Source organism: Anguilla rostrata, chromosome 3 (assembly GCF_018555375.3).
Source record: "Anguilla rostrata isolate EN2019 chromosome 3, ASM1855537v3, whole genome shotgun sequence".
Taxonomy (NCBI): domain Eukaryota; kingdom Metazoa; phylum Chordata; class Actinopteri; order Anguilliformes; family Anguillidae; genus Anguilla; species Anguilla rostrata.
In genome coordinates, this window is record NC_057935.1 from 67,481,725 (window position 1) to 67,508,134 (window position 26,410).

The 26,410-nt window shown below is 53.7% G+C and overlaps 1 protein-coding gene across 1 annotated transcript in view; it reads left to right on the forward strand.

Moving 5' to 3' along the window:
* pard3bb (par-3 family cell polarity regulator beta b) overlaps positions 1 to 26,410 on the forward strand; it is a 273,730-nt gene that overhangs the window by 202,967 nt on the left and 44,353 nt on the right. Inside the window, 3 exon segments of the mRNA XM_064329842.1 lie at positions 8,234 to 8,338; positions 9,499 to 9,789; positions 24,877 to 24,997. Coding sequence (XP_064185912.1) covers positions 8,234 to 8,338; positions 9,499 to 9,789; positions 24,877 to 24,997 — 517 coding nt within the window.

The following is a 26,410-nucleotide window of genomic DNA, read 5'->3' on the forward strand; positions in this document are numbered from 1 at the left end:
CGATGGATTTGGGCAGGAGAATAAAGGAGCAGAGACACTCGTGAGCCTTACTCACCTCTCAGCGGGAGCTTCTGCAGGCTGCCCTGGAGAGAGGCCCTAACGAAGGCGGGAGAGGCCCCGCCTGGAAAGGTAATTACAGCGGCGGGGCCTCTCTCTCCTGCCTGCAGGTGTCCTGCAGGGGAACAGATGATCCGGCACAGGATCTGCTCACAACGCCCCCCCCCTCACAGTAACTCACCCCCCCCCCTCCCGTCTTCAAAGGGGACGTCCCGTCTGAGTCCTCTTCGGCTCAGCGAGCGCTGATTTCTGGCGGTGCCCCGCTCCGCCCGGCCGCGTCGCTGGGGTAATTACCCATGAGCCCGAGTGAGTGATGTCACATCTCTGACAGGGTGGCGTTGAACCCGCAGGAGAGGCTGTTTCTGCGAGTCCCTAAAAGGTCTTCTTGTACAGGGGCTCTCTGTGAGGCCTGAGTTAACCCTTAAAGGTGTGAGGTCACAGATGTGTGATTGGAACGCTCTTAACTGCACATTCTAACGCTGATGTCACAATCACTGCTGGTGAGGCAACAGAGTTCTGGAACACTGACTCTAAGGGTTTTACTCTTCAAGGGGTTTCACTGCTTTGTAAAGCAGGTTTTTTGGAATGGGTTTTTTTTTTGAGAGCTTATCTGTGTTGTCCAGACTGAAAATCCATTAATCAATCAATCATTGATTACAACGTATTTGTTGTAGCTTTTTTTAAAAGTGCCTTTTTATACAGTGCATTAGCCTGAGCACGTTTTCCAGAGAATCTTCCCCTTGTTTGGAGCAGCATATGGAGAAGTCTCTGGCGTCTTGCGTCTCTCCTCTTCAAAGGGAAAACCCCCCCCCCCCCCCCCCCCCCCCCTTACCGCAGAGGATGTGTAACGGCCTTCAGCGAGTCTCCTGAGCTCAGCGGAAGCGGGGGGAGGGGTGGGGGGTGGGGCTGGGGGGTGGGGGTGGTGTGCAGCGCACTGTGTACCTGCCAGGTGTCCCTAATGAGGAAATGGGAGTTCATCAGACAGCGCTGATGGGTTGTTTAACGTACACACGCGATAATCGGCGCTAATTGGGGCGCCTGCCTCTCACTGCTGCAGGGTGCGCAGTGTACCCTCCTCCTCCTCCTCCTCCTCCTCCTCTCCGTCAGGCTCCCGGTGTACCCTCCTCCTCCTCCTCCTCCTCTTCCTCCTCCCCTCCGTCAGGCTCCCAGTGTACCCTCCTCCTCCTCCTCCTCCTCTCCGTCAGGCTCCCAGTGTACCCTCCTCCTCCTCCTCTCCGTCAGGCTCCCAGTGTACCCTCCTACTACTCCTCAATTCCTCTCCTCTCTCAGGCTCAGTGTATCCTCCTCCTGAGTTCCTCTCCTCTCTTAGGAATGGAGAATGACTTCCCCCTCGCTGGAGTTTTCTGCTTTCTCAGAACAGACATCCTTTCTAATCAAAAAAAAGTCCTTAAGTCCTCTGGTCCACCGGCTTTATGTCCTGTGTAATAAGCATTCTGAATGGAGGGTTCACTGCTGACATCACTGAATTTTTTATTTTGTATTTTGTTTTTTGTTTTTGGTTTGGTTTGCGTGGTCTTATTTTGGAATGACCACAGCTGTGGCTCATTCTGTCCCTTCACTGTCCTAGATTTAATTTCCAAAGGGCACAAAACAATTTCAGCATGTAATGCCTTCCTAACGGAAAAGCTTGCGTTCAGCGGAATAAATCACGACGTATGGGGACAGATTCATTAAACGTCCAGCTCAGTGTTGTTAGTGAATCTGAACCAGGGTCATAATTCAGGAAATGGAAGTTTTGACATCTCGGTATCCATGACGATTGCTGTAGTTAAAGAAAGTACTGTGGACCCACATTGGCCCGTTGTGTGTCTTTGTCATAGTACACACTGGCACAATTAAACCACAATACAGACTCAGGTTAGCACGCAGCTCAGTGTATGAATGGGATCCATTTGTTTCTCTTTAGGAGGGATTCCCAAATACTTTACAGACACCCTGTAGACAGTGGACGGGGACTATTTCGATTTGGGCCTTGGAAGCAGGACGGGCGTGAGCTCCTTCGCTGAGCGATGACTTAAACGGAGCACTCGGACGCCGCGGCCCCCCCGCGGGATTCGGGTTCGAGGGGCCCGCCGTACCCTGAACGCCGCGCGCCTCCTTAAATCAGCCCCCCCCCCCCTCCGCTCAGGGACGCACCGCCGCCGTTTCCCGCATACCGGTCAGCGAAGGTGGAGGCGGTAAATTTCACGTTCGGATCTGTGAACCTCCGACGTGTTCCGTGCTAATACAATGCCGTCTTACAAAATAATATTTTTATTTAAGAGCCGACTGAAAAAGGGCCTTTTTTGGTGAAATATGAATTTAGATTGTTTGAGCCTGATAGCTGATAGCTGGAGAACGTAGCCGTGGATGCAGGCTGGCATCTCATACAGCCTGGGACGATCGTAGAAATCATATGTGCAGGGGTGAAAGGGGAGTCTCCCCCCCCACCCCACCCCACCCACCCCCCCTTGGACACACACAACTCTGAGTCTAGCGCTTTACGGTGTCAGATCACAAACACACGAGTGGAATGTTCTTAACTGAACACTCTAATGCTGATGTCACAGTCACCGCTGGTGATGGAAACCAGTGGAGTTCTGGAACACTGACACTTGAGTTTTGAAAAAAAAAAAAAACCTACTGCGGGACGAGCAGGAGGAGCGGGAGGTGCAGGAGGAGCGGGAGGAGCGGGAGGGCGCGTGCCAGAGCGCCTCTGCCGAACAGCTTCAGTCTAATGAGATAAACACTGTAATTAGGTTGTGTGTGTGTGCGGCCGAGGATGCTGGGATATTGGGAGCTCCAGTCTCAAACACTGCTGGGTAGGTGGGAACCCCACTTGGACAGACAAAAATTTGGGGGAGGATCTGGATTGGGGCCTGGGGGGTGGTAGTCGTGTGTTGGAAAGGATTGGGTGGGTGGGGATAGATAGATACCACCCCTCTGCCCCTGTTTTGAAAAACAGAAGCGATTTTGGCGTCAAAGCTGCCCCCGGTCCCACCGAACACCGGTGGTTAATTCATGTGGTTTTTGTTGTTGCTGTTGCCGTGGGTTACGGTGCTGTTCCCTCTGTGTTCCTGCCCGTGATGGGAAGTTCTGAGGACTTTGCCACCGCGTACGAACAGTCGCCGCGGCGACCTTCTGCCGAGCCGGCAGGGGGGGGACGCGGCGCACCCCTCGGTTGCCAGCGGTAACACGAGCCAGGGGCTTAGGGCACAAAGGACAAGGCCACACGCGTGTGCGTTTTCTACGTCAGCGAGAAACTTTTAAAACAGGCCCTCATTCAGGAGCGCCGCACCTGCGTGGGGTAGATAAGCGCAGGTGAGCCTGTGATCCGCGTCCGAAACCAACGTTCGCCCCCCCCCCCCCTCCCCCGTTTCATCTTCTCTGAGGCCCACATCCTGTTTTTGTTTTTCCCTCTTTTTTCTCTTTTTTTTTTCCTTTTTCCTGGGTGAAGTGGCTGTGCAGGGACTCTGGGATAAAAGCACAGGGCTCACCTTTTGTGATCAAACCCCCCCCCGCCCCCGTCCCCACCCCCCCATCCCACCCCACCCCCCACATGTTCAGCAGAGTGGCCCTTCAGTTCACAGAACTAGTTTTTTTTCCAAGGTTGGACGTTTCCCTTTTTATTCCTCTTTGTTGCGAGCGCCATTTCCTGTACAATTGTATCAGAACCCCCCCCCCCCTCCCGTTCAAGGTTGTGCAGTTTTGTAGGCTTCCGGTAATCTTTTTTTCCTGCGATAATTACAGCTTTGTGTGGGGGTTTTTTTTTTGGTGAAACGGGGCGCAGGGACAGTGAGTGAGCTGCAGCGCCGGAGCTGCGGCGGTGGCGAGTAAATCCATCGTTGAGCGCGGCGTTGAGTTAAAGGCCAGGGAGGGCTATAAATCACAGGGCAGTGGGACGTCCCAGCCCAGACGGGCGCTCCTGTTGCTGACCCGAAAGGTCAAACGAGAGAATACCCTTATGTCTTTTTTTTCGGTGAGGTCTCGCGTATGGCATGCGGGCCGTCGGCCGTCCGCCTTCTCGTGTGTCACGCCGGTTTGGGATAGCCGTCCCGTTTCCTGCAGCTGCCGCAGAGATGCGTGTAGCACGCTGTGCATCGTAGCTCAGTTCCCAGCATACTCTTTTACAAACACGGCACTCTCAGTAATCTCACCTAATCCCCATAAACCTGTTTCTTTTTTCTCCTCCAAAACTGCACAGCCAAAACCCCAAAACAGGGGAATCGCAACATGTAATATTTAGAGCACCCTGTATTTAGGATTCTGTGCGTGTGTGCCAGGGAAGACAACGTTCCGACTCCGTACAGGCATTCCCAAAGTCGGGACTCTTAAACATTGTGCCGGTGTAATTGCAAATATCCTTTTTCATCCTTTGTGTTTTAATCTATTGGTGTTTTTCATTTTTCATTGCTAAATATCGTAGTACACCAGACACACAGCATCCAGTGCTTTTATCTCACAGAAGTCTCACCATTTTAATCCAGCGAGCTGGTTGAAGCACATTCTGCCTCTTTTTTTTCTTTTTTTTGGGGGGTGGGGGTGGTGTGGGGGCGGGTGCTGTGTGTGCAGACCTGAGATTCAGGGCCGACTGTGTCATCACAGGTATGGGGGGGGGGGCACAGAGGTGAACACGGGACAGAATGCGCGAAAAAGAACGAGTCGTCTCTCTCCATCCCGTCTTTATCACCTTTCTGCTCTTATCACCCCATCCCTCTCTCTTCCTCTCTTCTTCTTTCCCTTTGAGCTGTTCTCTTACTCTTTTTATCCGTGCCAACCTCCACCCCCGCCCTCCTCACAGCTGGTCTACTGAGACGCCCTTTCAGAAGACAAGGATGATGACGATGCTGAAGAGTTTGTTTTTTTTCTTCTTCCCCGAGAGCGGTTCTCCTGTGTTTTTCCGCGCTGCTCGTTTCTTCCCTGCCCTGAAGTGAGAGCGTGTTCACCTGTGGGGAGGCGGCGTGTTTCTCTCAGCGTGAACGCTTCTTGTGTCACCGGGAGAAAGAAAAGAGCACACAGCTTCTGACATGACAGCCTTCTCTGCCGCGTGCCTGTGTTCTGTCTCTCTCAGCGCCGTGGCTGAGTGACGTCGGCACTACAGAGCTGACACCGTTTACATCCTCACCACCCCCCCCTCACCCCTCACCCTCCCCCCCCGGCTGAACAGAGCCCCCTTCTCCACGTTCTGCTTGCTTTACTCTTTGTAAGATCACAAATATGTGATTAGAATGTTCTTAACTGAACATTCTAACGCTGATGTCACTGGTGACTGGAAGCAGTGGAGTTCTAGAACACTGACTTAGAATGTTGGAATCGTTCCACAAAGCCTGCTGTTCATTGGCTCAAAGGCAGAAACTACATCCACCTTGTACACAGAACAGGAAGGAATATGTTTCTCACAGAACCTGACCACTTAGTTCTGGCACCCAGTGTTTTTTTTTTTTTTTGTTTTTTTGTGAATAGAAGAATAGAATAGAAATAGAAGTATAAAAGTAATATAAACAAGTTTGCTTAGATGGCCAGGTTGTGATGAATATTGTATGCAAATGTGAGCTATTTGTTCACTGTGGCGCGCAGGGGAAGCGATTGCTTCCTAGAACGAGACCAGGATTAAACCATTAAAGGTTCGGGCGGGTGGGGCGCGGCTCTCAGGTCCTTTGACAGATAGCCAATGGGGCGAGAGAAGCGCATTGTGCTGCTTGGTTAACTCTGAATGCGTTTGGACTGAAGGGTACACACGCGCGCGCATCTTCTGCTCCAGAGGAACGATCGGCTGTGAGCGAAAGGAAGTGACAAGTTCAGCCGCTGGAGCGGAAACACCGTGCGCTAACACCGCTATCCTCTCCGCCAGAGCCCGTGTGCGCTAACACCGCTATCCTCTCCGCCAGAGCCCGTGTGCGCTAACACCGCTATCCTCTCTGCCAGAGCCCGTGTGCGCTAACACCGCTATCCTCTCCGCCAGAGCCCGCGCGCTAACACCGCTATCCTCTCCGCCAGAGCCCGCGCGCTAACACCGCTATCCTCTCCGCCAGAGCCCGCGGGCTAACACCGCTATCCTCTCCGCCAGAGCCCGCGCGCTAACACCGCTATCCTCTCCGCCAGAGCCCGTGTGCGCTAACACCGCTATCCTCTCCGCCAGAGCCCGCACGCTAACACCGCTATCCTCTCCGCCAGAGCCCGTGCGCTAACACCGCTATCCTCTCCGCCAGAGCCCGCGCGCGCTAACACCGCTATCCTCTCCGCCAGAGCCCGCGCGCTAACACCGCTATCCTCTCCGCCAGAGCCCGTGTGCGCTAACACCGCTATCCTCTCCGCCAGAGCTCGTGTGCTAACACCGCTATCCTCTCCGCCAGGGCCCGTGTGCGCTAACACCGCTATCCTCTCCGCCAGGGCCCGTGTGCGCTAACACCGCTATCCTCTCCGCCAGAGCCCGCGCGCTAACACCGCTATCCTCTCCGCCAGAGCCCGTGTGCGCTAACACCGCTATCCTCTCCGCCAGAGCCCGTGTGCGCTAACACCGCTATCCTCTCCGCCAGGGCCCGTGCGCTAACACCGCTATCCTCTCCGCCAGAGCCCGGGCTAACACCGCTATCCTCTCCGCCAGAGCCCGTGCGCTAACACCGCTATCCTCTCCGCCAGAGCCCGCGCGCTAACACCGCTATCCTCTCCGCCAGAGCCCGCGCGCTAACACCGCTATCCTCTCCGCCAGAGCCCGCGCGCTAACACCGCTATCCTCTCCGCCAGGCCTGCGCGCTAACACCGCTATCCTCTCCGCCAGAGCCCGTGTGCGCTAACACCGCTATCCTCTCCGCCAGAGCCCGTGTGCGCTAACACCGCTATCCTCTCCGCCAGAGCGCTAACACCGCTATCCTCTCCGCCAGAGCCCGTGTGCGCTAACACCGCTATCCTCTCCGCCAGAGCGCTAACACCGCTATCCTCTCCGCCAGAGCCCGCGCGCTAACACCACCATCCTCTCCGCCAGGGCCTGCGCGCTAACACCGCTATCCTCTCCGCCAGAGCCCGTGTGCGCTAACACCGCTATCCTCTCCGCCAGAGCCCGTGTGCGCTAACACCGCTATCCTCCCCGCCAGAGCCCGCACGCTAACACCGCTTTAACGTATTTTCATTATTAATAACGTTCCTTTGGTCGTTTTTTATTTTTATTGTTGGGTTTTTGTTTTCGTATCTTAACTTTACTCGACTGTCGAGATGTTTGATCGTTAATGAGCGACGTCGACCTGAATTGAGACGAGAAGTTCCCGAGTCGTCCTTCAGTCTTTATTCTGTCATTTAAAAAAAAAAAAATTCAAATTCAAACCGACTCTTTATTTCCATGACAAAGAGAACGGTTGTAAATACGTTAAAGTACATTGTGACCATAACAACACATCCCCTCTCTCCCCCCTTTCCTGTATACGCGAACACTCACGCCGTACTCATCTATCAAACAGTACGTGAGGCTTTGAAATTGATTGCTTACGGACGATATGAAAGCAGGTCATTACTGCGTCCACACCCTCTCTTAAACTTCCTCCATTATGGCAGGCAGAGGCGTATGGAGCTGCCTCCTCTATCACAGTGTTTTTCGTGTCGTTCTGGTAGGCGTGGATGCCGTTTAATTCGGGAAGCGTTTGTCTCTAATGAAGAGGCGCTCTGGGGCGTTCGGTAAGAGGACGGTGGACCCTGTGCCTGGGTCCGCTGACCGCAGGGATCCGCCTGTCTGTAGCGAGCCGGGTGATTGGCCCGTTACTGTAGCGTGGCTGTGGTCGATGAGTCTGCACATTTGTTATTACGCACCGCGGTTCAGCGCTGTTTGCTCTGATTGGTTAATCTGGCAAAGAGCAGCGTTTATCTAGAGCCTAGGAACTTTCACTGCGAAAATAAGTAAGTGTGTGTGTGAATTTGTGTTGATCGGATCAGGTTTCCGTGGTTGCTGTTTGTTTTGTAGGTGTGGGTGTTTCGTGGTCAGTTGTCCCCGGAGGTCTTGCTGGGTTAGAGCCTTCAGGTCCTTGTGTTGGTTTAACTGTACCCAGAATTCAGTGCTCCTTTTCATACACTCTGTCTCAAAACGTGTGAACGGGAAATTGAGCTAATGTTTATGACATCATATGAGAATTTGTTTTTCATCAGTATTTTACACTCTCACACTCACTCCCCCCCCCTCTCTCCCTCTCAGGTTTGGGAAGAAGAAGGAGGAGAAGGCCAAGGCTGCACTGCAGAAGCAGAAGTCTGAGGTTCTGAGTGAGGAGGAGCTGGACAGGATGAAAGCGGAGCGGGAGAGGTGGGGGCTGAGTCAGACTGTGTCTGCGCGCGTGTGTGTGTGTGTGTGCTTGTACTTGTGCGTACATGTGCGTGTGATGTAGAAGCCCTCACTCTTTCACAGCCTCATTGAGTGACACACAGGAAGCTCCAGGCCCTCCCGTGTCACACATCCCCCTGCTTCTGTCCGCACCTCCAATAAGGAGCCCTATCAAGCTTTTAATTGTGTTTGGAGCCTCCATCTGGATCCAATTTCTGTCCCTGCCGATCGCAGCGCCGACCCCCCCCCCCCCCCCCCCCCCCACACACACACACCCCACCCCCCGCCGTCAGGCGCAGCGGCAGCCCTGTCACACAGAGCAGACAGCCCCCCAAATTAGCCCCGCGTCTCGCAGACGTGCTTTCAGCCTTTTACCACTGTTCCTAACGGCTCAATTAAGCAATTGGCCCAATTAATCACTCGCTCTTCCCCCCCTTCCAGGTATGAAAGGGGGAATTTCAATAGAGGGCTGAGGACGGAAAAAAGAGACTCCCATTCAGATACGGAGGGCCCAGCTGTTAGAAGCATTTTCTTTCCTGCGTGTTCTTTCTCTTTTTTTCTCTTCTTTCTTCATTATTTCTCCCATTGTGAGGATTGCGGTTAGACAATGAGGGGAGAGAGCCTTTCCAGGGGAGGCGTAGCGCTCAGTGGCGTAGCGCTCGCTAGCGTAGCCTTAGCGCTGGAGTGGGCTTTCATGCACTAATGCACACGCGGTGCTCTCCTGTCTCCCGCTCCCTGTAGCCCGGGCTGTGTGTGCGCACGGAGAGCGGGAGATACTCTTTACACCCCTGGATAAGGACGGCGGGGGGGGGGGGGGACGAGATGAGTGTGCGCTGTTTTCCGCCGCGTTCTCCTGGGCTGTGTTAGAGAGAGGGATGGGGAACTGGGGGGGTTGTGTAGATCCAGTTAGGCGGCTGTCTTTGCAAAGTGAATTTGCTTTGTGATGGGTGTTGTGCACCACTGCAACGCACGTGCACACACACACACACACACACACACTCACACTCACACAATCCTCACAAATCTTCCTTACTCACACACGCACACACACACACACACACACACTCACACACACACACTCACACACACACACACACACGCACACTCCTGTGTAATCCCTCCCCCGGCTGGTCCCGCTGCAGGATCGAGGCCAAGCACCAGGAGCTGAGGGAGCAGGGCGCTCGGGAGCGCCTCCCCCTGCCCGACGTGGAGGACGACGACCACGACCCCAACTACGCCCGCATCAACAACTTCCGCGAGCCGCCGCCCCCCGGCCAGCACCCCCAGCCCCGCGGGGACCGCACCCCGTCCCCGCAGGCGCCCCTGTCCCCCCCGTCCCACAGCCGAGAGTCCTCCGCGGAGAACCCCGCCCTGGAGGGGCTGTACGCCAAGGTCAACAAGCAGAGGGCCCCGCCCACAGCCGCGCCCGACAGGTGAGACTGACAGGTCTGACCGACTGATTGACAGGCGGTCACTGAGACGTGAGAGTGCACGTGAGGGTTGGGTTCACACACACTCATATTAAGCTTAGCTCTGGACTTAATTGAGTTTTGTTCAGAGAATCTCCATTAAAAGTAGAATTTAGTGTAGGACTGAGCTTAATCTGTGTCTGTGAAACTGACCCATGGTGTGTCTGTACTCAGCAAACTAAACAGCAGCTGAAGGGGTTATTTTCACACTTTGAGCCGATGAGTGAGGTCATCGTTAGTTAAAAAGAGTTTTATTAAATAAAAAATAAAAAAGTGTTATGAAGATCGTGGATGTGGGGTGCACACCGGTACAACAGCGCCTTTGCAGACCCTGTGACTGTCCGGTGTGATCCGGTTCGTTACCTTAAACACCGGCGGAGATGGAGCGTCTCGGAGCCCGGTACAGCATGTTTATTGGGGAATTGATTCCCGCTGCAGCGGATCTGTGCTCGCTTTCCTGCAGCAAAGTTGGAGGAGCCCAAACTCTGCGGTCCGGGCCTCACAAATCTTCCTCCCCCCCACGACACGAGCAACACGAGCCCTCTGCCTTTGATTAAAGAGGGCAATTAGTCAGGGACGCTTCCACCCCCCCCCCCACCAGCAAACACGTCCTCCCCCAGATTCGCTCAGATAAGATCGCGCTGATAAGATTTTTGTGAAATGGACTGGATCTGCGCACGGCTACCCTTCCACCCCCCCACCTCACACCCCCACCCCTCTCCCCTTGCTGTCCCAGGCAGGAATCGGGACATTAACCCCGGGGGGTGGGGGGTGGGGTGTGGGGATGGGGTGTGGGGGGGTGGGGTACGGCTCATCGGCCAGGGCGCCAAGGCAACAACCCGTAACGCTGGAGACCGTGAGACTGCTCTCCAAATCTCAGCGGCTGCCTGGGGCGTTAGGGACTGACTGTGTCACGCCCGTTAGTGGGGGGCGGGGGGGGGAGTGGTGTACGGGGCGGGGCCGGGGAGCAGGGGCGCAGGTGTACAAACTGCACGGAAACAGAGGAATGCCCCAGTATTATGGGTTCCTCTCCTGTTGTAGGGCGATGGGCGGGGCTAGATGGGCTGAATGACTGTTTACCCCTCATTATGTGCTCTTATGTTCTTAAGCGCAAACTCCCTTTTCCTCTGAGGGGCCTAACGCTGGAATGCAGGCGGGCCGTTATGAATGACTGGCGACCCCAACGATGGCGGCAGCCGTACCGCTGAACATCACATCACATTACAGGCGTTTAGCAGACGCTCTTATCCAGAGCGACTTTCACAACTTTTTACATTGCATTTACACTATCCATTTATACAGCTGGATATATACTGAAGCAATGCAGGTTAAGCACCTTGCTCAAGGGTAAAAATGGCAGTGTCTTACCCAGGAATCGAACCTGTGACCATTAGTCTACAAGCCCAGCTCCTCACCCATTATACTATGGTACGAATGCACATGCATTTGGGTTAGGGCTGGCTGTCTGCATCGGTGTCTCCGCTGAGGAACTGAACCTTGCTTCCAGGTAGATGGCAGGGGCCCAGCCTGTCGTGTATTAGCGCGCATCACTGCAGTGCGTTCAGCTGTAACTGCGGGTCATGTGACTGCGCGCACGCGGCGTGAGCTTCCCTCGTTAGCGGCCTCTGTTAAAGCAGGTAAACACGCGCGCGCTAATATCAGCGTGTTTCTGATGTATCTGGTTCCTAATTTTATAAGTTAGCACATGCTGGAGGAAGTGCTGATGATTAACTAAGTAATATAAAACAGCGAGCCTAGGCTTCACGAAGCGTGCCACAACTCCGCACCCCCCCCACCCCCCCCGTAATTAAAGTTTGTCACCGTGGAAGTTTTTTTTTTCTCAGCGTTCCATAAACGGCGGGTCTGCGTGCGAGCTGGGAGACGCGCGTCGGGGAGCGCTAATATAAGTCGCGGTTATTTAAAGAGCGAGGCAATTAAATAAAAGTCTGCCGCCCGCCCGATCTGGAAAAGGCCGCCCGGCCGCCATCGCGTTTCTCTTCCAGTTTAGCGGGGTCTTTAATTGCTGTGATGTTCTCTCTCTCTCTCTCTCCTTCCCCGCTCCCAGATGCTCCAGCGCTCCCAGCGTCCCTTGCTCTCACGCGATTGTTTTGCGCGGCGATCGATCGATAGCTCGCTAGCTAGCTAGCTCGCGCGGCGCTAACCGGCGTCCGTTAAAACGGCCAGCGGAGGAAACGCTCGTGTTTTCCGTCGTGTGACTGTCAGCGCCGGAGAGGGCTCGTGTTTGAGGGACCGGTGAAGTGCGAGTCGGAGAGAGGGAGTGACAGGATGTTAGAGGGAGAGAGAGAGAGGGAGAGGGAAAGAGAGAGAGAGAGAGGGAGAGGGAGAGAGAGAGAGAGAGAGAGAGGGAGAGGGAAAGAGAGAGAGAGGGAGAGGGAAAGAGAGAGAGAGAGAGCTCCTCGTTTCGCTCAGACCTCAGGGGTATTTTTTTTTGGGATTACAGGGCAGTGGAGGACCGGTCACTCCTCCTGAGGGTGCCAGGCTGTGTTTAGCGGGGGGGAGAGGGGGGAGGAGTGTAATTGTGCAGCGCCTCTGTTCTCTGGCAGACCGTTTCCCTGAGAGCCCCACGGGCTTCTTTTAAAAAACAAAATGTTTTTTATAGCTTTCTTCGTCCGCGCGCAGCCTCTCCTGACCTCGCTCCTCCAGGAGCGGTGGACTCTCCCGCACGCTGGGGGGATAAAGGGAGCGCTGCCCTTGATGGGGGTCCTTGTGCCCCCCCCCCCCGTCTCCTGAAGAGCCCTGCAGCCACAGCCACGAGCAGCTGCCCCTTTCAACAAACAAAAAAAGTTACTATAACAACCACGGCCGCCTCAGCGCCACCGTCCAATCAGAGGGCTTTTATTTGTTTCCCCCACTTCAAAGAATGAAAGAAGAAGAACAGAGGACAGAGTGGGGAAGAGTGGAGGAGCAGAGATCTCCTCATCTTAACACTGCCCTGAACACAGAGAGAGCAGCTGTCCTAATCTTAACACTGCCCTGAACACAGAGAGAGCAGCTGTCCTAATCTTAACACTGCCCTGAACACAGAGAGAGCAGCTGTCCTAATCTTAACACTACACTGAACACAGAGAGGTCAGCTCTCCTATTCTTAACACTACACTGAACACAGAGAGGTCAGCTCTCCTATTCTTAACACGACACTGAACACGGAGAGGTCAACTCTGTTTAACACCACACTGAACACTGCGATGCTGTTGTTTCTTTTCTCTTTGATGTTGCTGTATTGGTCCAGTGTTTCCGTGTCCTGTTAGTGATGTGGAGAGAGAGAGAGGGAGAGAGGGAGAGAGGGAGGAGAGAGAGGGAGAGAGGGAGAGAGGGAGGAGAGAGAGGGAGGGAGAGGGAGAGGGAGGAGAGAGAGAGAGAGGCCGTTTCTCTCCACCTGAAAAAGTGCTGCCATTGTGGGCGGTCGTTTCACCAGCCTCCATTTCTCTCCTTCTACACAATTCTGTGTCTCACTATCAAAATAATTATATAAATCAATGAAGAGGAGAGAAAAGCTTTTAGTGTTGGTTGGGTGAGTGCTGGAGTGCTCCCCCCCCCTCCCCAAACCCCCCCACGCCCCGTTAATTAATCAGCTGTTCTCAGGTTCTCTGGTGTGATCGAGCGTTCCAGGCTGAGCCTCAGACCTTTAAGAGGACGGGAGACGGTCCCCCTTAAGTGTTTCTGCACCCTCCCTCCTCCTCCTCCTCCTCCTCCTCCTCTTCCTCTTCCTCCTCTTCTCCCCATCCTCTTCCTCCTCCTCCTCCTCTTCCTACTCCTCCTCCTTCTCCTCTTCCTCTTCTTACACCTCCCTCCACCTCCTCCTCCTCTTCTTCCTACACCTCCCTCCTCCTTCTCCTCTTCCTACTACTCTTCCTCATCTTCCTCCCCCCTCCTTCTCCTCCTCCTCTTCCTACACCTCACTCCTCCTCCCCATACTCTTTTTTCTCTTCCTCCGCCTCTTCCTACACCTCCCTCCTCCCCCTACTCCTCCTAACCCCCCTCAGGTGTTGCTGAACTCAGAGGAGGCTAGCTGTGCTGGTTGCGTGTCGGTTGTGCTGCTAGGTGTCAGCCGTGTAGGTATCCATAGAACAGAGGTTCATTATACAGTCATGGCACTGCAGGACTCCACAGAGTTATTTGCGTACTAAGTGGCAGCTGTAGTTCAATAACTCAGAAATATTCTTCACCACAGTTATAGTACCGTCAAGGGGAATGTGGCAGGAACCAAATAGCACCCGTTTGCATCAAACTCAATATACGTTTCAGCATTTTGAGGAGAAAGGGTGACACTATGCCGGTGTGTTTCCTGTAATTAAATTGTACATGTGACTGTATTTTACCCTTTTACCCATTTACATCTAACTCAATTTACATGTAACTCAGTTTACAGGTAAGCATTTTGAAGGAAAGCATCAACACACATTGAAATATATCGTGTATATTACTGTATTTAGCTGTGATATTTTGAGGCATCGTCGGTGGAACTGGTTGGAAGTCTCTTAATGGATCAGGAATTGGAGAGCTATTTTGTAATCTCTGCTATTTTTGCCTTTTACTGAATAGCAAATGAAAGTAATTTAATGATTTACTTCACGCACTGTCCCGGTTATCCAAGCTCTGCTGTTGTGGTGGTGCTGGTAGTCATCAGAATGGCTACAGTGCGAGTTTTACCAAGCTCCCCTGTTTAGTGACGCCTCCTTATTGAACAGCCCAGTATGGGGTGGGGGGGGGTGACGGGGGGTCGTGGGGGTACAGGTGGATGGAGGGGGGGTGGGGGTCAGAGGACCGTTCTGCAGTCTTTAGGCCAAGTGCTGCCCTTCAGTACCTCTCATTTCCTCTCTCTTTCTCCGGATTAATCCTCCCTTTCTTCTCCCCTCCCTCCTCCCTACCTGTATTCATTTATTTATTTATTTTTTTATTTGCTTTCTTTTTTCCTTTCCCCCCCCCTCCCCCCCACCATTTTTATTCAGAAGAAAACCTTCCTTTCAAAAAGGTATTTTTCTTTTGCGAATGAAAAGCACATCTCCGCGCGTGCTCACGGAAACGCTCGCGCTCACGCACGCACGCGTGCCCCGGCTCTCTGGTTTTATATATATATATATCAGTGCATCTCGTAGCCTAGCAACATCTGTGCGCCGCGCAGAGAGGCTCTGTTTTGGGAGCTGTGCTCAGATGGCAGCGCTGAGCCCGGAGCGTTTGACGGGCTTTTACCGCTTTTTTCGGGTGTGTTATTTCCAGCGTGTGTTTCCTGTTTTTAAATAAAAGCGCTGTGGTGTGATTCATTTGCCAGCGTTGTGTGCGCCTGGCGTTCGGGTTGTTACCTGGGTTACCGGTGCAGCTTGAGATGAACTGCTGAGAGGACCAGAAGTGTCTTTAATTCACTTTAATTCACACCGTAAATGTGAGTGTGTGTGTGTGTAAGTGTGTGAGTGTATGTGAGCGAGTGAGTACGTGTGCACGTGTGTGAGTGAGTGAGTGAATGCGTGTATGAGTGAGTGTGTGAGTGAGTGAGTGAATGCGTGTATGAGTGAGTGAGTGAGTGAATGAGTGTATGAGTGAGTGAGTGAGTGAGTGAATGAGTGTGTGAGTGTGTGTGTGTGAGTGAATGAGTGTATGAGTGAGTGTGAGTGAGTGAGTGAATGCGTGTATGAGTGAGTGTGTGAGTGAGTGAATGAGTGTATGAGTGAGTGAGTGAATGAGTGAATGAGTGAGTGAGTGAGTGAGTGAGTGAGTGAGTGAGTGTATGAGTGAGTGAGTGAATGAGTGTATGAGTGAGTGAGTGAGTGAATGAGTGTATGAGTGAGTGTGTGTGGAGTGAGGAAGAGGGAGGAGTAGGTGGGCGCACGAGAAGGGAGAAGAGAGGGAGAGACAGAGAGGGGGAGAGAGGAGGAAGAGAGAGAGAGAGAGAGAGAGAGAGAGAGGAGGGAGAGAGAGAGAGAGAGAGATGGTGATTAATCTCAGTACTGACATGTGTATCTAACCTGCAGGAGGGTGGGGAGAAGAGAAAAAAAACAGGCTGTCTAAACAATGTCATGCCGGCCAAAATCATTTTCATTATTTCCACAATTGCAAATGGCTTTTAAAAGAGGCGTCACTTCTGGTTAGGACGGCCCCGCCCGCGCCTGTCACAGGAGGCTCTCTTCTGCGGTCAAACTTCATTTGGCGAAATGTCGCTCAACTGGGGGCCGGTGGCACGGCGAGATTATTAGAGGGAGGGAGGGAGGGAGGGAGGGAGGGAGGGAAGAGCGGAGAGAGTGAGGAGCGAAAGACAGGCACGTTTCAGAGGAGAGAAGAGATGAGAAGAGAGGAGAGCTGCACTGTACCATTGAGCCCCCCTGAGATTCTAGAATGTTGGGATTCTGTCACACGCATCCCGTATGATTCTAACCCCTCCCCTTCCCCCCCCCACCCCGCCCCCCACCATGCTTTCCCTGCTAATTGCCCGTTATGCCCGTTGGTCACTTCGTAGCCCGCTGGGATGGCGTTTCAGTATCAGGCTGCAGTTCCAGGACAGATCAGAGAGGGATCGGGCGTGGCACGTCTTCCGTCCGATCTGGCTGAGACGTCCCGTGTCCTGAGTGATGCAGTTGTAGTGATGTCATCCTGGCAGCGGGGGCGGTCCCCCAGTAACCCCGGGACAACGCGACGCCGCCGCTGACACTTTCCCTCCGTCTGGAGGAGCGATCACTTCCTGCTCGGGCAAAGAAGCGTCGGTGCTTCGTCCAAAGAACCACTTCCTGCTGGCTCTGCGATGGTCTCAGCTCCCCCCCCCCCCCCCCCCCACACAGCGACTCTGGAACAGAGAGCCGAAGGAAAGCTTGTGAGGTCAGAAAATGGCCCTTTTTGAAATGGAAGACGCAGGGATTAAAAAAAAAATCTTTTTGTGTTGAACGGAGGGCGATTTCCAGAAATCGCGGAAAATGTTTTTTGAAATGAAACGGCGCACATTCCGATTTTAGATTTCGCAGGACGACGGCGCTGAACGAGCGTGGGGCCGGTACAGGGGTTGACCCGCCACCTGTCCTGAGGCGGACGCCGCCCTCGAACCCCCAGCACCAGCAGCAGAGGGGTTTCGGTAGAGTCGGGACTCAGGCACGAGGAGGCCGGTAAAAAGCCTCCTCTTCCTCCGCCGCTGATGCGTGTTCGTGTGTGCCCCCCGTTACCAGCCACCCCCCCACGAGGGTTCTCCTCATCTCCAGCTGTTCCTTTTTTTACCCGCTTAAAAAGACATTGGCGGTGCTTTAAAGAGCATAAATCAGAGACGTGAGCTCGGGCCCCCCCCCGTCTCCCGCCCCCCCCCCGTCTGCCCGGCCCGACAGCTTTTAACCGTCCATTTCTGAAATGAAACAATAAATTGGGCGTGGGGGCAGAGTCCTGCAGGGGGGAGGGCAGCTCTGTTGTCCAGAGACAGCAGGGTCTGTCACTTCTGTCAGATTTACAGGGCCTTAGCCTGAGCCACCGTATGCGGAGCACTTAAGATCTGCTGACCTGAACGTTTCTCTCGGCATGAAACCATTAACAAGGAAAAATGAGCCTTTAAAATTCCTGCGATTGAGGGAGGAGAGGACGGAGGGATTGTGCTCGTGTTTATGTCTGTCCGTTTGACCTCGAGCATGAGGCTCAATCTGTTCATGCCCGCCGGACATGTTTTCCAACTTCTGTGTGGGTTTCATTATGATTCAGCTGCGTTACATCACAGAGCCATCATGGCTCCTGTCCAGTCCATTCCAATGCTCCACTACATACAGTTCTATGACATCACAGAGCCATCATGGCTCCTGTCCATTCCAATGCTCCACTACATACAATTCTGTGACATCACAGAGCCATCATGGCTCCTGTCCAGTCCATTCCAATGCTCCACTACATACAGTTCTGTGACATCACAGAGCCATCATGGCTCCTGTCCAGTCCATTCCAATTCTCCACTACATACAGTTCTGTGACATCACAGAGCCATCATGGCTCCTGTCCAGTCCATTCCAGTGCTCCACTACATTCAGTTCTATGACATCACAGAGCCATCATGGCTCCTGTCCAGTCCATTCCAGTGCTCCACTACATTCAGTTCTATGACATCACAGAGCCATCATGGCTCCTGTCCAGTCCATTCCAATGCTCCACTACATTCAGTTCTATGACATCACAGAGCCATCATGGCTCCTGTCCAGTCCATTCCAGTGCTCCACTACATTCAGTTCTATGACATCACAGAGCCATCATGGCTCCTGTCCAGTCCATTCCAATGCTCCACTACATTCAGTTCTATGACATCACAGAGCCATCATGGCTCCTGTCCAGTCCATTCCAATGCTCCACTACATTCAGTTCTATGACATCACAGAGCCATCATGGCTCCTGTACATTCCATTTCAATGCTCCACTACATTCAGTTCTATGACATCACAGAGCCATCATGGCTCCTGTCCAGTCCATTCCAATGCTCCACTACATACAGTTCTGTGACATCACAGAGCCATCATGGCTCCTGTCCAGTCCATTCCAATGCTCCACTACAGACAGTTCTATGACATCACAGAGCCGTCATGGCTCCTGTACATTCCATTTCAATGCTCCACTACATACAGTTCTATGACATCACAGAGCCATCATGGCTCCTGTACAGTGTCCAGTAGCCCACCGCTCAAAGCGAGTAGGTTTCAGAGCTCTTAGTTCCCTGGTTTCGCACAGATTTAGTTTCGGGTTTCGTCTGATTTTGTGAACATGCAGCGCTCCCCGCCGCTCCCTGCCGTTGGGACACGGCGGCTCTCTCTGTTGTTTGTGTCGGGCTGTCAGCCTCCCTGGAAAGGAGGAAAATAAATATCTTTACCCTTTACTGAACTTTCTTTAATGCGCCCTCCCACTTTCATTTGTGAGGAACCGCGGCGGCGGCCAAATTAAGTTTTGATGACAGCTCGGCGCTGGTGTGCCGATCGCATCGGTGCGCGAGTGGCCCTGTCCCGCTCCGCTCCCCCCTGCCCCCCCCACCACCACCGCCCCTCAGCACCTCGCCCTCCCAGCCCCGCTCCCCCCCCGTCCCCCCCCCCGCCCGCGGCAGACAGGGTGTATGATTGCGTTCAGGGCTACGGGCTGTATGAGACTCTAATTAAACATTGATAGTGTTATTCATTTGGACGGTGAGGTGTGCGCTCAATCAAAATGGCAGCTCTAATTATGTTCCCCGGGATTAGCTAATGGATTTCTGGAATGAGAGTCTTCTCCTCCGCACACGCGCCGCGGACTCCAGTTCCCGCCCGGCCGGGCGCGGAAAGGGGGGCGGGGGGGGCTTGCAGCCAGAGAGGGGGGCGCAGGAGTAGAAGTTGGGCAGGGGGGAGGGGGTCACAGAGGTGACACAGAATGGTGTAGCCAGGTACATTAGGGAGGTATTAGGGCGAATTTGGCGGGTTCTCCATTAGGCGGGCCGCGGAGCCGGTGAGCTTATTTTCCGGGGGGGGGGGGGGCTTCGGCGCTCACTCTGCCCGTACCGCCGGGCTTTATCCGCCGTCGCCCGCGGCAACGGCACTTTCCTCTCTCGCTTATTAGAGAAAATGAACCCTAGCGGGTTATGGGTGGGGGTGGGGGGGGGTGCACCACTTCAGGTGAGGTCGTCGCTGCCCCCCCCGCATGCTGTGAGATCAAAGGGAAGCGACTGCATCAAGCGAAGGGACATCAAGCCTGAGCTCTTCACTGCCCCCCCCCATACTTATTTTGTTGCTCTTTTTTTTTTTTTTGGCTGGTGAGTGTTTCATCTAGTGCCAGATAAAATTTTAGAAGGGAACCTGGTATGGTTCTGTGTATGTTTGCAGCCTTGTTTCCAAAAATACAAAAGTGTTTATGAGTGAGTGTGTGTGTATGTGCGAGAGAGAGAGTGAGAGAGTGTGTGTGTGTGTGTGTGTGAGTAAGGGATTGAGCGTACAGGCGACGCCGCAATTTCGCAAAATACGCGTCATTATCATATTAGTGGCTCTGCGTCTGTTGTTTGATCCAGGCAGGAGATGAATGCTAGCGTAGCCGTTTCAGCGCCGGGCTTTGTGTTCAGCCTGGCAGCGGATGAAGCGCTCTCCAGCTCCGCCGCGCGCTAACCTAGCGCTCTGGCCCGTCGCGCGCGGCTGCTCCACGCTCCTCCTCTGTGGGTGGTGCGGGGGGGGTGGGGGGTGGGAGGGGGTGAATACAGCGCCTCCCCCCCCCCCAGCTGGCATGTCTGCTCTTCACCGCCAGCTCGCTAAGTGATGAAGACGTTAAGTGATGAAGATGCGGCAGTCGTGTTTCGCGAGGACGCGTTCGTTCCCGGCTGGTAGACGTCTCTTTGGAAAACGTTTCTGTCAGTTGTGGGAGTTCTTTGTTTTTTTTGTGTCATACATTCTAATTTTATTAGCATTTTTTTTTTTGTTTGTTTTGTTTTGTTTTGTTTCCCCCCCCCCCCCGTTTCCACGGCAGCCCCTAAATGGTGCGTCCCTGCCAGGAACGGGAGCGTTAGCGGAGAACAGAAAATGGCGGGAGATGGCTGGTTGGCGCCCATGTTCCCCAAGGCCTTCCATCAGCCAAACAGAGAATTGGGGATTTCAGAAGGGAGGGGAACAGGGGTGTAATTCTGCCTTGCGTCTCACAGAATGCTTTTCTGCTCCTGTGCTGTACAGAGCAGCCTGCAGCCTCCATTTAAACCCACTGCCTCTCACTCTCCTGCACTAATTCATTCATAAAATACTCACCTAATGCCCTGGAACATAATCCCAGTCTTATTCTTCACCGAGTAGATGACGATTATGACAAAAGCCCCCGGCTAAAACTCAGCGCTCGACAGAAGAAGTAGTTAGCTAAGCATATTTAGCCATGGATTTATCGGCAGGCCTGATTAATGGAGTCGGAGAAGATGATGAAGGCTAGCGTGGATCGGCGCTCAGAAGGCTGAGTCAGCGCTGTGTGGCACGGCGTGGCGGGATCCTCTCCTGTTCAGGGGGAATTAAAGGGGCATGTCGATGCATGGGGTCGATATCTCTCTCTCTCTCTCTCTCTCTCTCTCTCCTTTCCTCCTCCCTTCACTCCTCCACCCTCAACATCCAGTGTGCAGGCTTGCCGGTGCAGTACATTTGTGCAGTCTGCAGGTACATTTGCGCAGTGTGCAGGTACATTTGCGCAGTCTGCAGGTACATTTGCGCAGTCTGCAGGTACATTTGCGCAGTGTGCAGGTACATTTGCGCAGTCTGCAGGTACATTTGCGCAGTCTGCAGGTACATTTGCGCAGTCTGCAGGTACATTTGCGCAGTCTACAGGTGCATTTGCGCAGTCTGCAGGTACATTTGCGCAGTCTGCAGGTACATTTGCGCAGTCTACAGGTACATTTGTGCAGTGTGCAGGTACATTTGCGCAGTGTGCAGGTGCAGTTTTTCATGCTGTCTGCTGGTGCTGTTTGTTGCACAGTCTACACGGTGTGTTGCCGGTACCATAGGAGTTAGAAGGCAGGTCCAGTCCTCTTCCAGGCAACAGGCCTTCAGCATCCAGTCCTCTTTGAGAGAACAGAGCCTCAGCGTTGACTGAGGAGCTGTTACTGTTCCAGGAACTCGATTAAAATGTGCTGCTTTGAGGGGAAAAACGGCCAACCGACGCAAAACAGAGACACAGCAGAGCGAGAAGAAGGAGAGGTGAGCGCAAGTCTGCTCAGAAGCCAACTGATCATTAACGGAGAGAGAGAGGAGAGAGGGAGGGAAGGGGAGAGAGAGAGAGAGGTAGAGTGTGGGGGGGCAGGGGGAGGTAGAGGTACAGAGGGAGAGGGGGGGAGGAGGAGGAAGAGAGAGAAAGGGGGGGAGGATGGAAACAATGAGCGAGCGCTCCTGGCTGGTGGAGTGGCCCTCGAGCGAGGGGGCCCTGGTGGAACATGGCCGCCTGGTTCCCACAGCCTCATCTCTCTGGAATGCACCCCACTTTCGCCGTTTCCTAACGAGATCTGGGGGGGGGGGGGGGGTCCTAATTTAATCCTTTCCCCTGAAAGCCGTGCTGCACTGGTGTTCCGGGCTGCCCTGCCCTTCGTCAAGTTCTAGTTAAAACGCTGTTTTCCCCTCCGAGTGCTTCATGAGTGGCTCAGACGCTGGAGAGGTAATAGAGGCGGGAGAGAAAGGAGCAGCTCTCCACCCGTACGGGACCAAAGGGCTGGAATTGGGGTGGACATTGTTCTCCGTCCGAGGCCTGACCGGAATGAGAGGAATTCGAGAGAGAGAGGGGGGCGGGGGGGGGCCGGGGTCCTGGTCGTTTTCGCTTTAAGTGTCGGGACAATGTGACAGTTGTTCTCTCCCTGTGGTGGTTTTAGTGAGCTGTTTATGTAAAGGGCCTGGTTCCCACTCCAGAGCCCCTGCACCGGCCAATGGGTGTGGGCCGAGGTGCGTCCAAACCCGGGGGGGGGGGGGGACTTGGGACCCCCACCCAGGCTCAAAGGCGTCCCGCGGGGACCACCATCGTCGGTTAAAACGGGGCATATTTGGAAAAGATTGCAAACTCCAGTGGGTTTGGGATGGGGGGGGGGGGGTGTTCAGACGGCATTTGTGGACCCTAAGTGTGGGGGCGGGGGTGGGAGAGGAGAAGGCTACACACACGGACAGAGAAAACCACTTGAAAACCCTGGTCCTAATCCAACCTTTTTATCTAGTTCCCCTCTTCTCATGATGATTCTCTTAAATCGTTCAGTTATTTAAAAATAAGCATTTTTAATTTGTGAGCACTTATGAAAATAAGCATGTTTATCAGACGTTTTTAGTCAGACACTCAAATCTGAAGCTTTGTAGGCTTTGAGCACCATAACAAAATTCACTTTTACATTTCCATTCTCAAACACTGCTACGTGGCATTTATGCACATGACTCACGATTGTGGTCAAGGGGAAGGCCCTCCAGGCCATTGGCTGTGAGCCCCAGGGCGCTTAGGAAAAGATGGTGTAGGGTGACAGGGAGTCCAGTGAGACGGATTTTTCTGTTCACCCCCACCTTAAAGAGCAGCATTTCAGACACGTGTCAGGTCAGGTGCACTCCTGCCATTGCCCTTGACCAAGGCACTGGCCTCAGAGCTGTAGTTTGGTCCCCCGGTGCTGCACTGTGGCTGCCCCCTGCTCCTAAGTAACCGGTATGGGTCAAATGCAGAGGACAAATTGCCCCACAGGGTTCAATAAAGTTTAACTTAACTACCCCTTCGTTTCTCTGACCGGAGTGTTTCGGGTGAACCCGCCACCGACGCCGCTGTCCCTCCATTGCCGCGAGCGCCCTGCTATCTCTGTTGTCGAAAGGAAGACGTTTCCACGGGAGTGGGGCGGTGTGGGCGGGGGCGGGGTTGGGGCGGGGCTGGTGTGTGGGCGGGTGGGGTGGGGGGCTGGTTGTGGGGGGGGGCGGGCGGTTGGGGGTGGCGGGGGTGGTTGGCGGGTGGGGGGCTGGCGCGGCCTGGTTTGTTTGGTCGGAGGGACGGCGTCTCTGTTTGGAGAGGGGGAGAGGGAGGGAGGGGGAGAGGGAGAGCGGAGAGAGGAGGAGAGAGGGAGAGAGAGAGAGAGAGGGAGAGAGGGAGAGAGAGAGAGAGGGAGAGAGAGAGAGAGAGAGAGAGAGAGAGAGAGAGAGAGAGGAGAGAGAGAGAGAGAGAGAGAGAGAGAGGAGAGAGAGGGAGAGAGAGGAGAGAGAGAGAGGGAGAGGGAGAGGGAGAGAGAGAGAGAGAGAGAGGGAGAGGGAGAGAGAGGGAGAGGGAGAGAGGGAGAGAAGGAGAGAGGGAGAGAAGGAGAGAGGGAGAGAGACTGGCGCGGAGTTATCTTCAGCTTCGCACTCCCTCGCCCCCGCGCCGGAAAAACAATATCACGGGAAAGAACCCAAAAAAAGAGAGAGGATAATATTCATATTCCTGAAGACGGGCGGGTGATTTCCTGTCGCCGGGGCAGCCTGGGGGGGGTGGGGGGCGCGAGCTCAGCAGGGGGTGGTGGTCCTGGGACGGCGTTTCGCTGCGTGTTCCAACCGCGTTTCGCGCGCGCCGCGTTTTCTAAGATCTTCATTCCTCCTGAAATACCGCTTCTGCGCGGCGTGTCAGGCGAGGTCTAGTGAGCGCTGTTCTCTTTTTTTTTTTACCGCCACACCGTCTCCCCTCATCCGCGCGCATTATACCGCAGAACGGCCTTCAGTCCTTCATCTCATCCCTCCGTTTTCAAACGAAAGATTCTTTAGAAAGCTGCCTCTCCTCTTTATTGGGTGTCGGTTGTTAATGCTCATCTTGCTGCCGCGTGGCGCCATTCAGTTCTTAAGAAGGAGATTATCTGTGATCTCACAGGACTTAGATCTGTACCGCAGCGGCGTAGAGACGCTGGGTTTCGTACTGAATCCAACGGCGACGGAGGAAACACTCGCTTTGATTGGCCGCGGTTATAACGCACGTCGCAGTGCATGCGCAGCTACAGAATTTCCAGTTTAGAGAATTCTTACGGAATTTCCAGTTTAGTGAATTCTTACAGAATTTCCAGTTTGGAGAATTCTTACAGAATTTCCAGTTTAGAGAATTCTTACGGAATTTCCAGTTTAGAGAATTCTTACGGAATTTTCCGTTTGGAGAATTCTTACTGAATTTTCGGATTAGCATGCAGACAGCTAAAAGACGACCAGCTTCCATTCTGCAGGGCCGTCGTCATATCTGCGCTCTGTGTGGAGGATAATTTCTGCCTTTTCGACTCAGACCTATTTAAAAAGCCGTCTGCTTTTCCAAATGCCACCTGTGTATTGAAGTGGCTGTCAGGCTTTTCCTCAGGGATTTCAGGCTGTGCAATTACAGCGTTCCGCTGTCACCAGCTTCGCCACATCCGCCGCCTTTCAGACGCACGGCTTTTCAGATGTGAAAAGAATAATTACGATTCGAAAAAATGTGAAATAAAAAATAAAGATGTAGACTCAAGCTTGCAACCCCCGCTGTAGGTGTGGGTGTGGGCCTGTGTTGGAAGTGCTGTGTTTTTTTAATGAAGACAGAGCTCTCCCTGGTCGAGGTTCTGAGGGACGCACACGTGTAACCGCGCGAATCTCCATCTCGTCTCTCCTCCTCTCCCCGCAGTGCCGACCGGATCCAGCAGCTGAGGCGGGAGTTCCACCAGGCCCGGCGGGAGGCGGCCGCGCCCGCCTACGAGGACCTGGAGGCCCGCCGCCGCGCAGGCCCCGAGTACGACCCCAGCCGGGTGAGTCTGACCTCCGACCTTTGACCTCTCGAGCCCGCGTCCCGAGTGTTTCGCGCGTGTGCACCTGGACCCGGGCTCTGTAAATCGCGGCGTCAGTGGCAGAAAGCGTGCGAAGCTGCAGGACGGAGTGTGTGATCAGCGCGGCCAGTGTCAGTGCGTCAGTGTCAGTGCGTCAGTGTCAGTGCGTCAGTCTCGGTGCGTCAGTATCGGTGCGTCAGTCTGGGCGCGTCTCCCTGGGGCTGGAAGCTCTTCATTCTCACGCTCACACCCAGCCGTTCTGTCCAACTGGCAAAACAGGAGAATATAACACATTTATAACACATTTATAACACTTTTATAACACATTCCTCGCCTGCTATGACTGAAATGTGATGTGCTAGGAAAAGAAAAGGGGGGCAGGAGGGGGGGGTTGTGTGTGTACCTGGCGGTTCTTTTGCTCCTGCAGTGTCAGGATTTCTTTGATGGGTTTTCTGATGTTTCTTCAGGAATGACGATGAACAATAAATCTTTTCTAGTACTGCTAATTTAATCCAGATGTACATGAGTGTGTGTGTGTGTGTGTGTGTACCTATATACACACACGTAACATTCATGCATGCATGCACACATGCATATATGCGCTCACCACCGTGTACAGAATTATGTTATTATTCAAAATAACGTTTGTGTTTTCTTTGTCGCGCGTGACGCAGGGTACGTCGGGGAGATCTGAGGATAGTTTGTGTGGTTTCTGTAGCAGTTCTGCGTGGCAGTCGCTCAGCTCCCACAGTTCCACAGCACCCTGCGAGCCAGGAAACCACAGACGGGGCTTTCTGGAGCTGAGCGCTGCGCGTGCGTCACCCAGAGCTTTCTGCCCCACAATGCCTTTGTTTTCTCAGCGTCGTGTTTATTGGAAGGACAATTTGGACGGTGCTTAGCGGCCTAGCACAGACACAGACAGACACAGACACACAACACACAGACATGCACACACACCCACACATACATACCCAAACACACACCCATACTCAGACACATGTGCACATACACATGCACCCACAAACTCACGCACACACACACACAGACAGACGCACATGCATGCACACGCATGCACACACACACACAGACACACACCCTCACACAGACACATACACATGCACAGACACACAGACACATACACATTTACATACACACATGCACAGACACGCACACACACACACCCACACACATACACACACACACCCACAGACACACACACACACACACACACGCACACACTCACTCTCATCTCACACAGCTCCAAAAAGAAGCAGTGATGCCACATAACTCCTCGACAATAGAACGGAATTCTCACAGCGAAGGTTCTTTCACTCAAGTGTATCTGTGGCGGGTAGATTTGCTTATGAAAGCCGGGTTGACCCAGATGCAGCATAA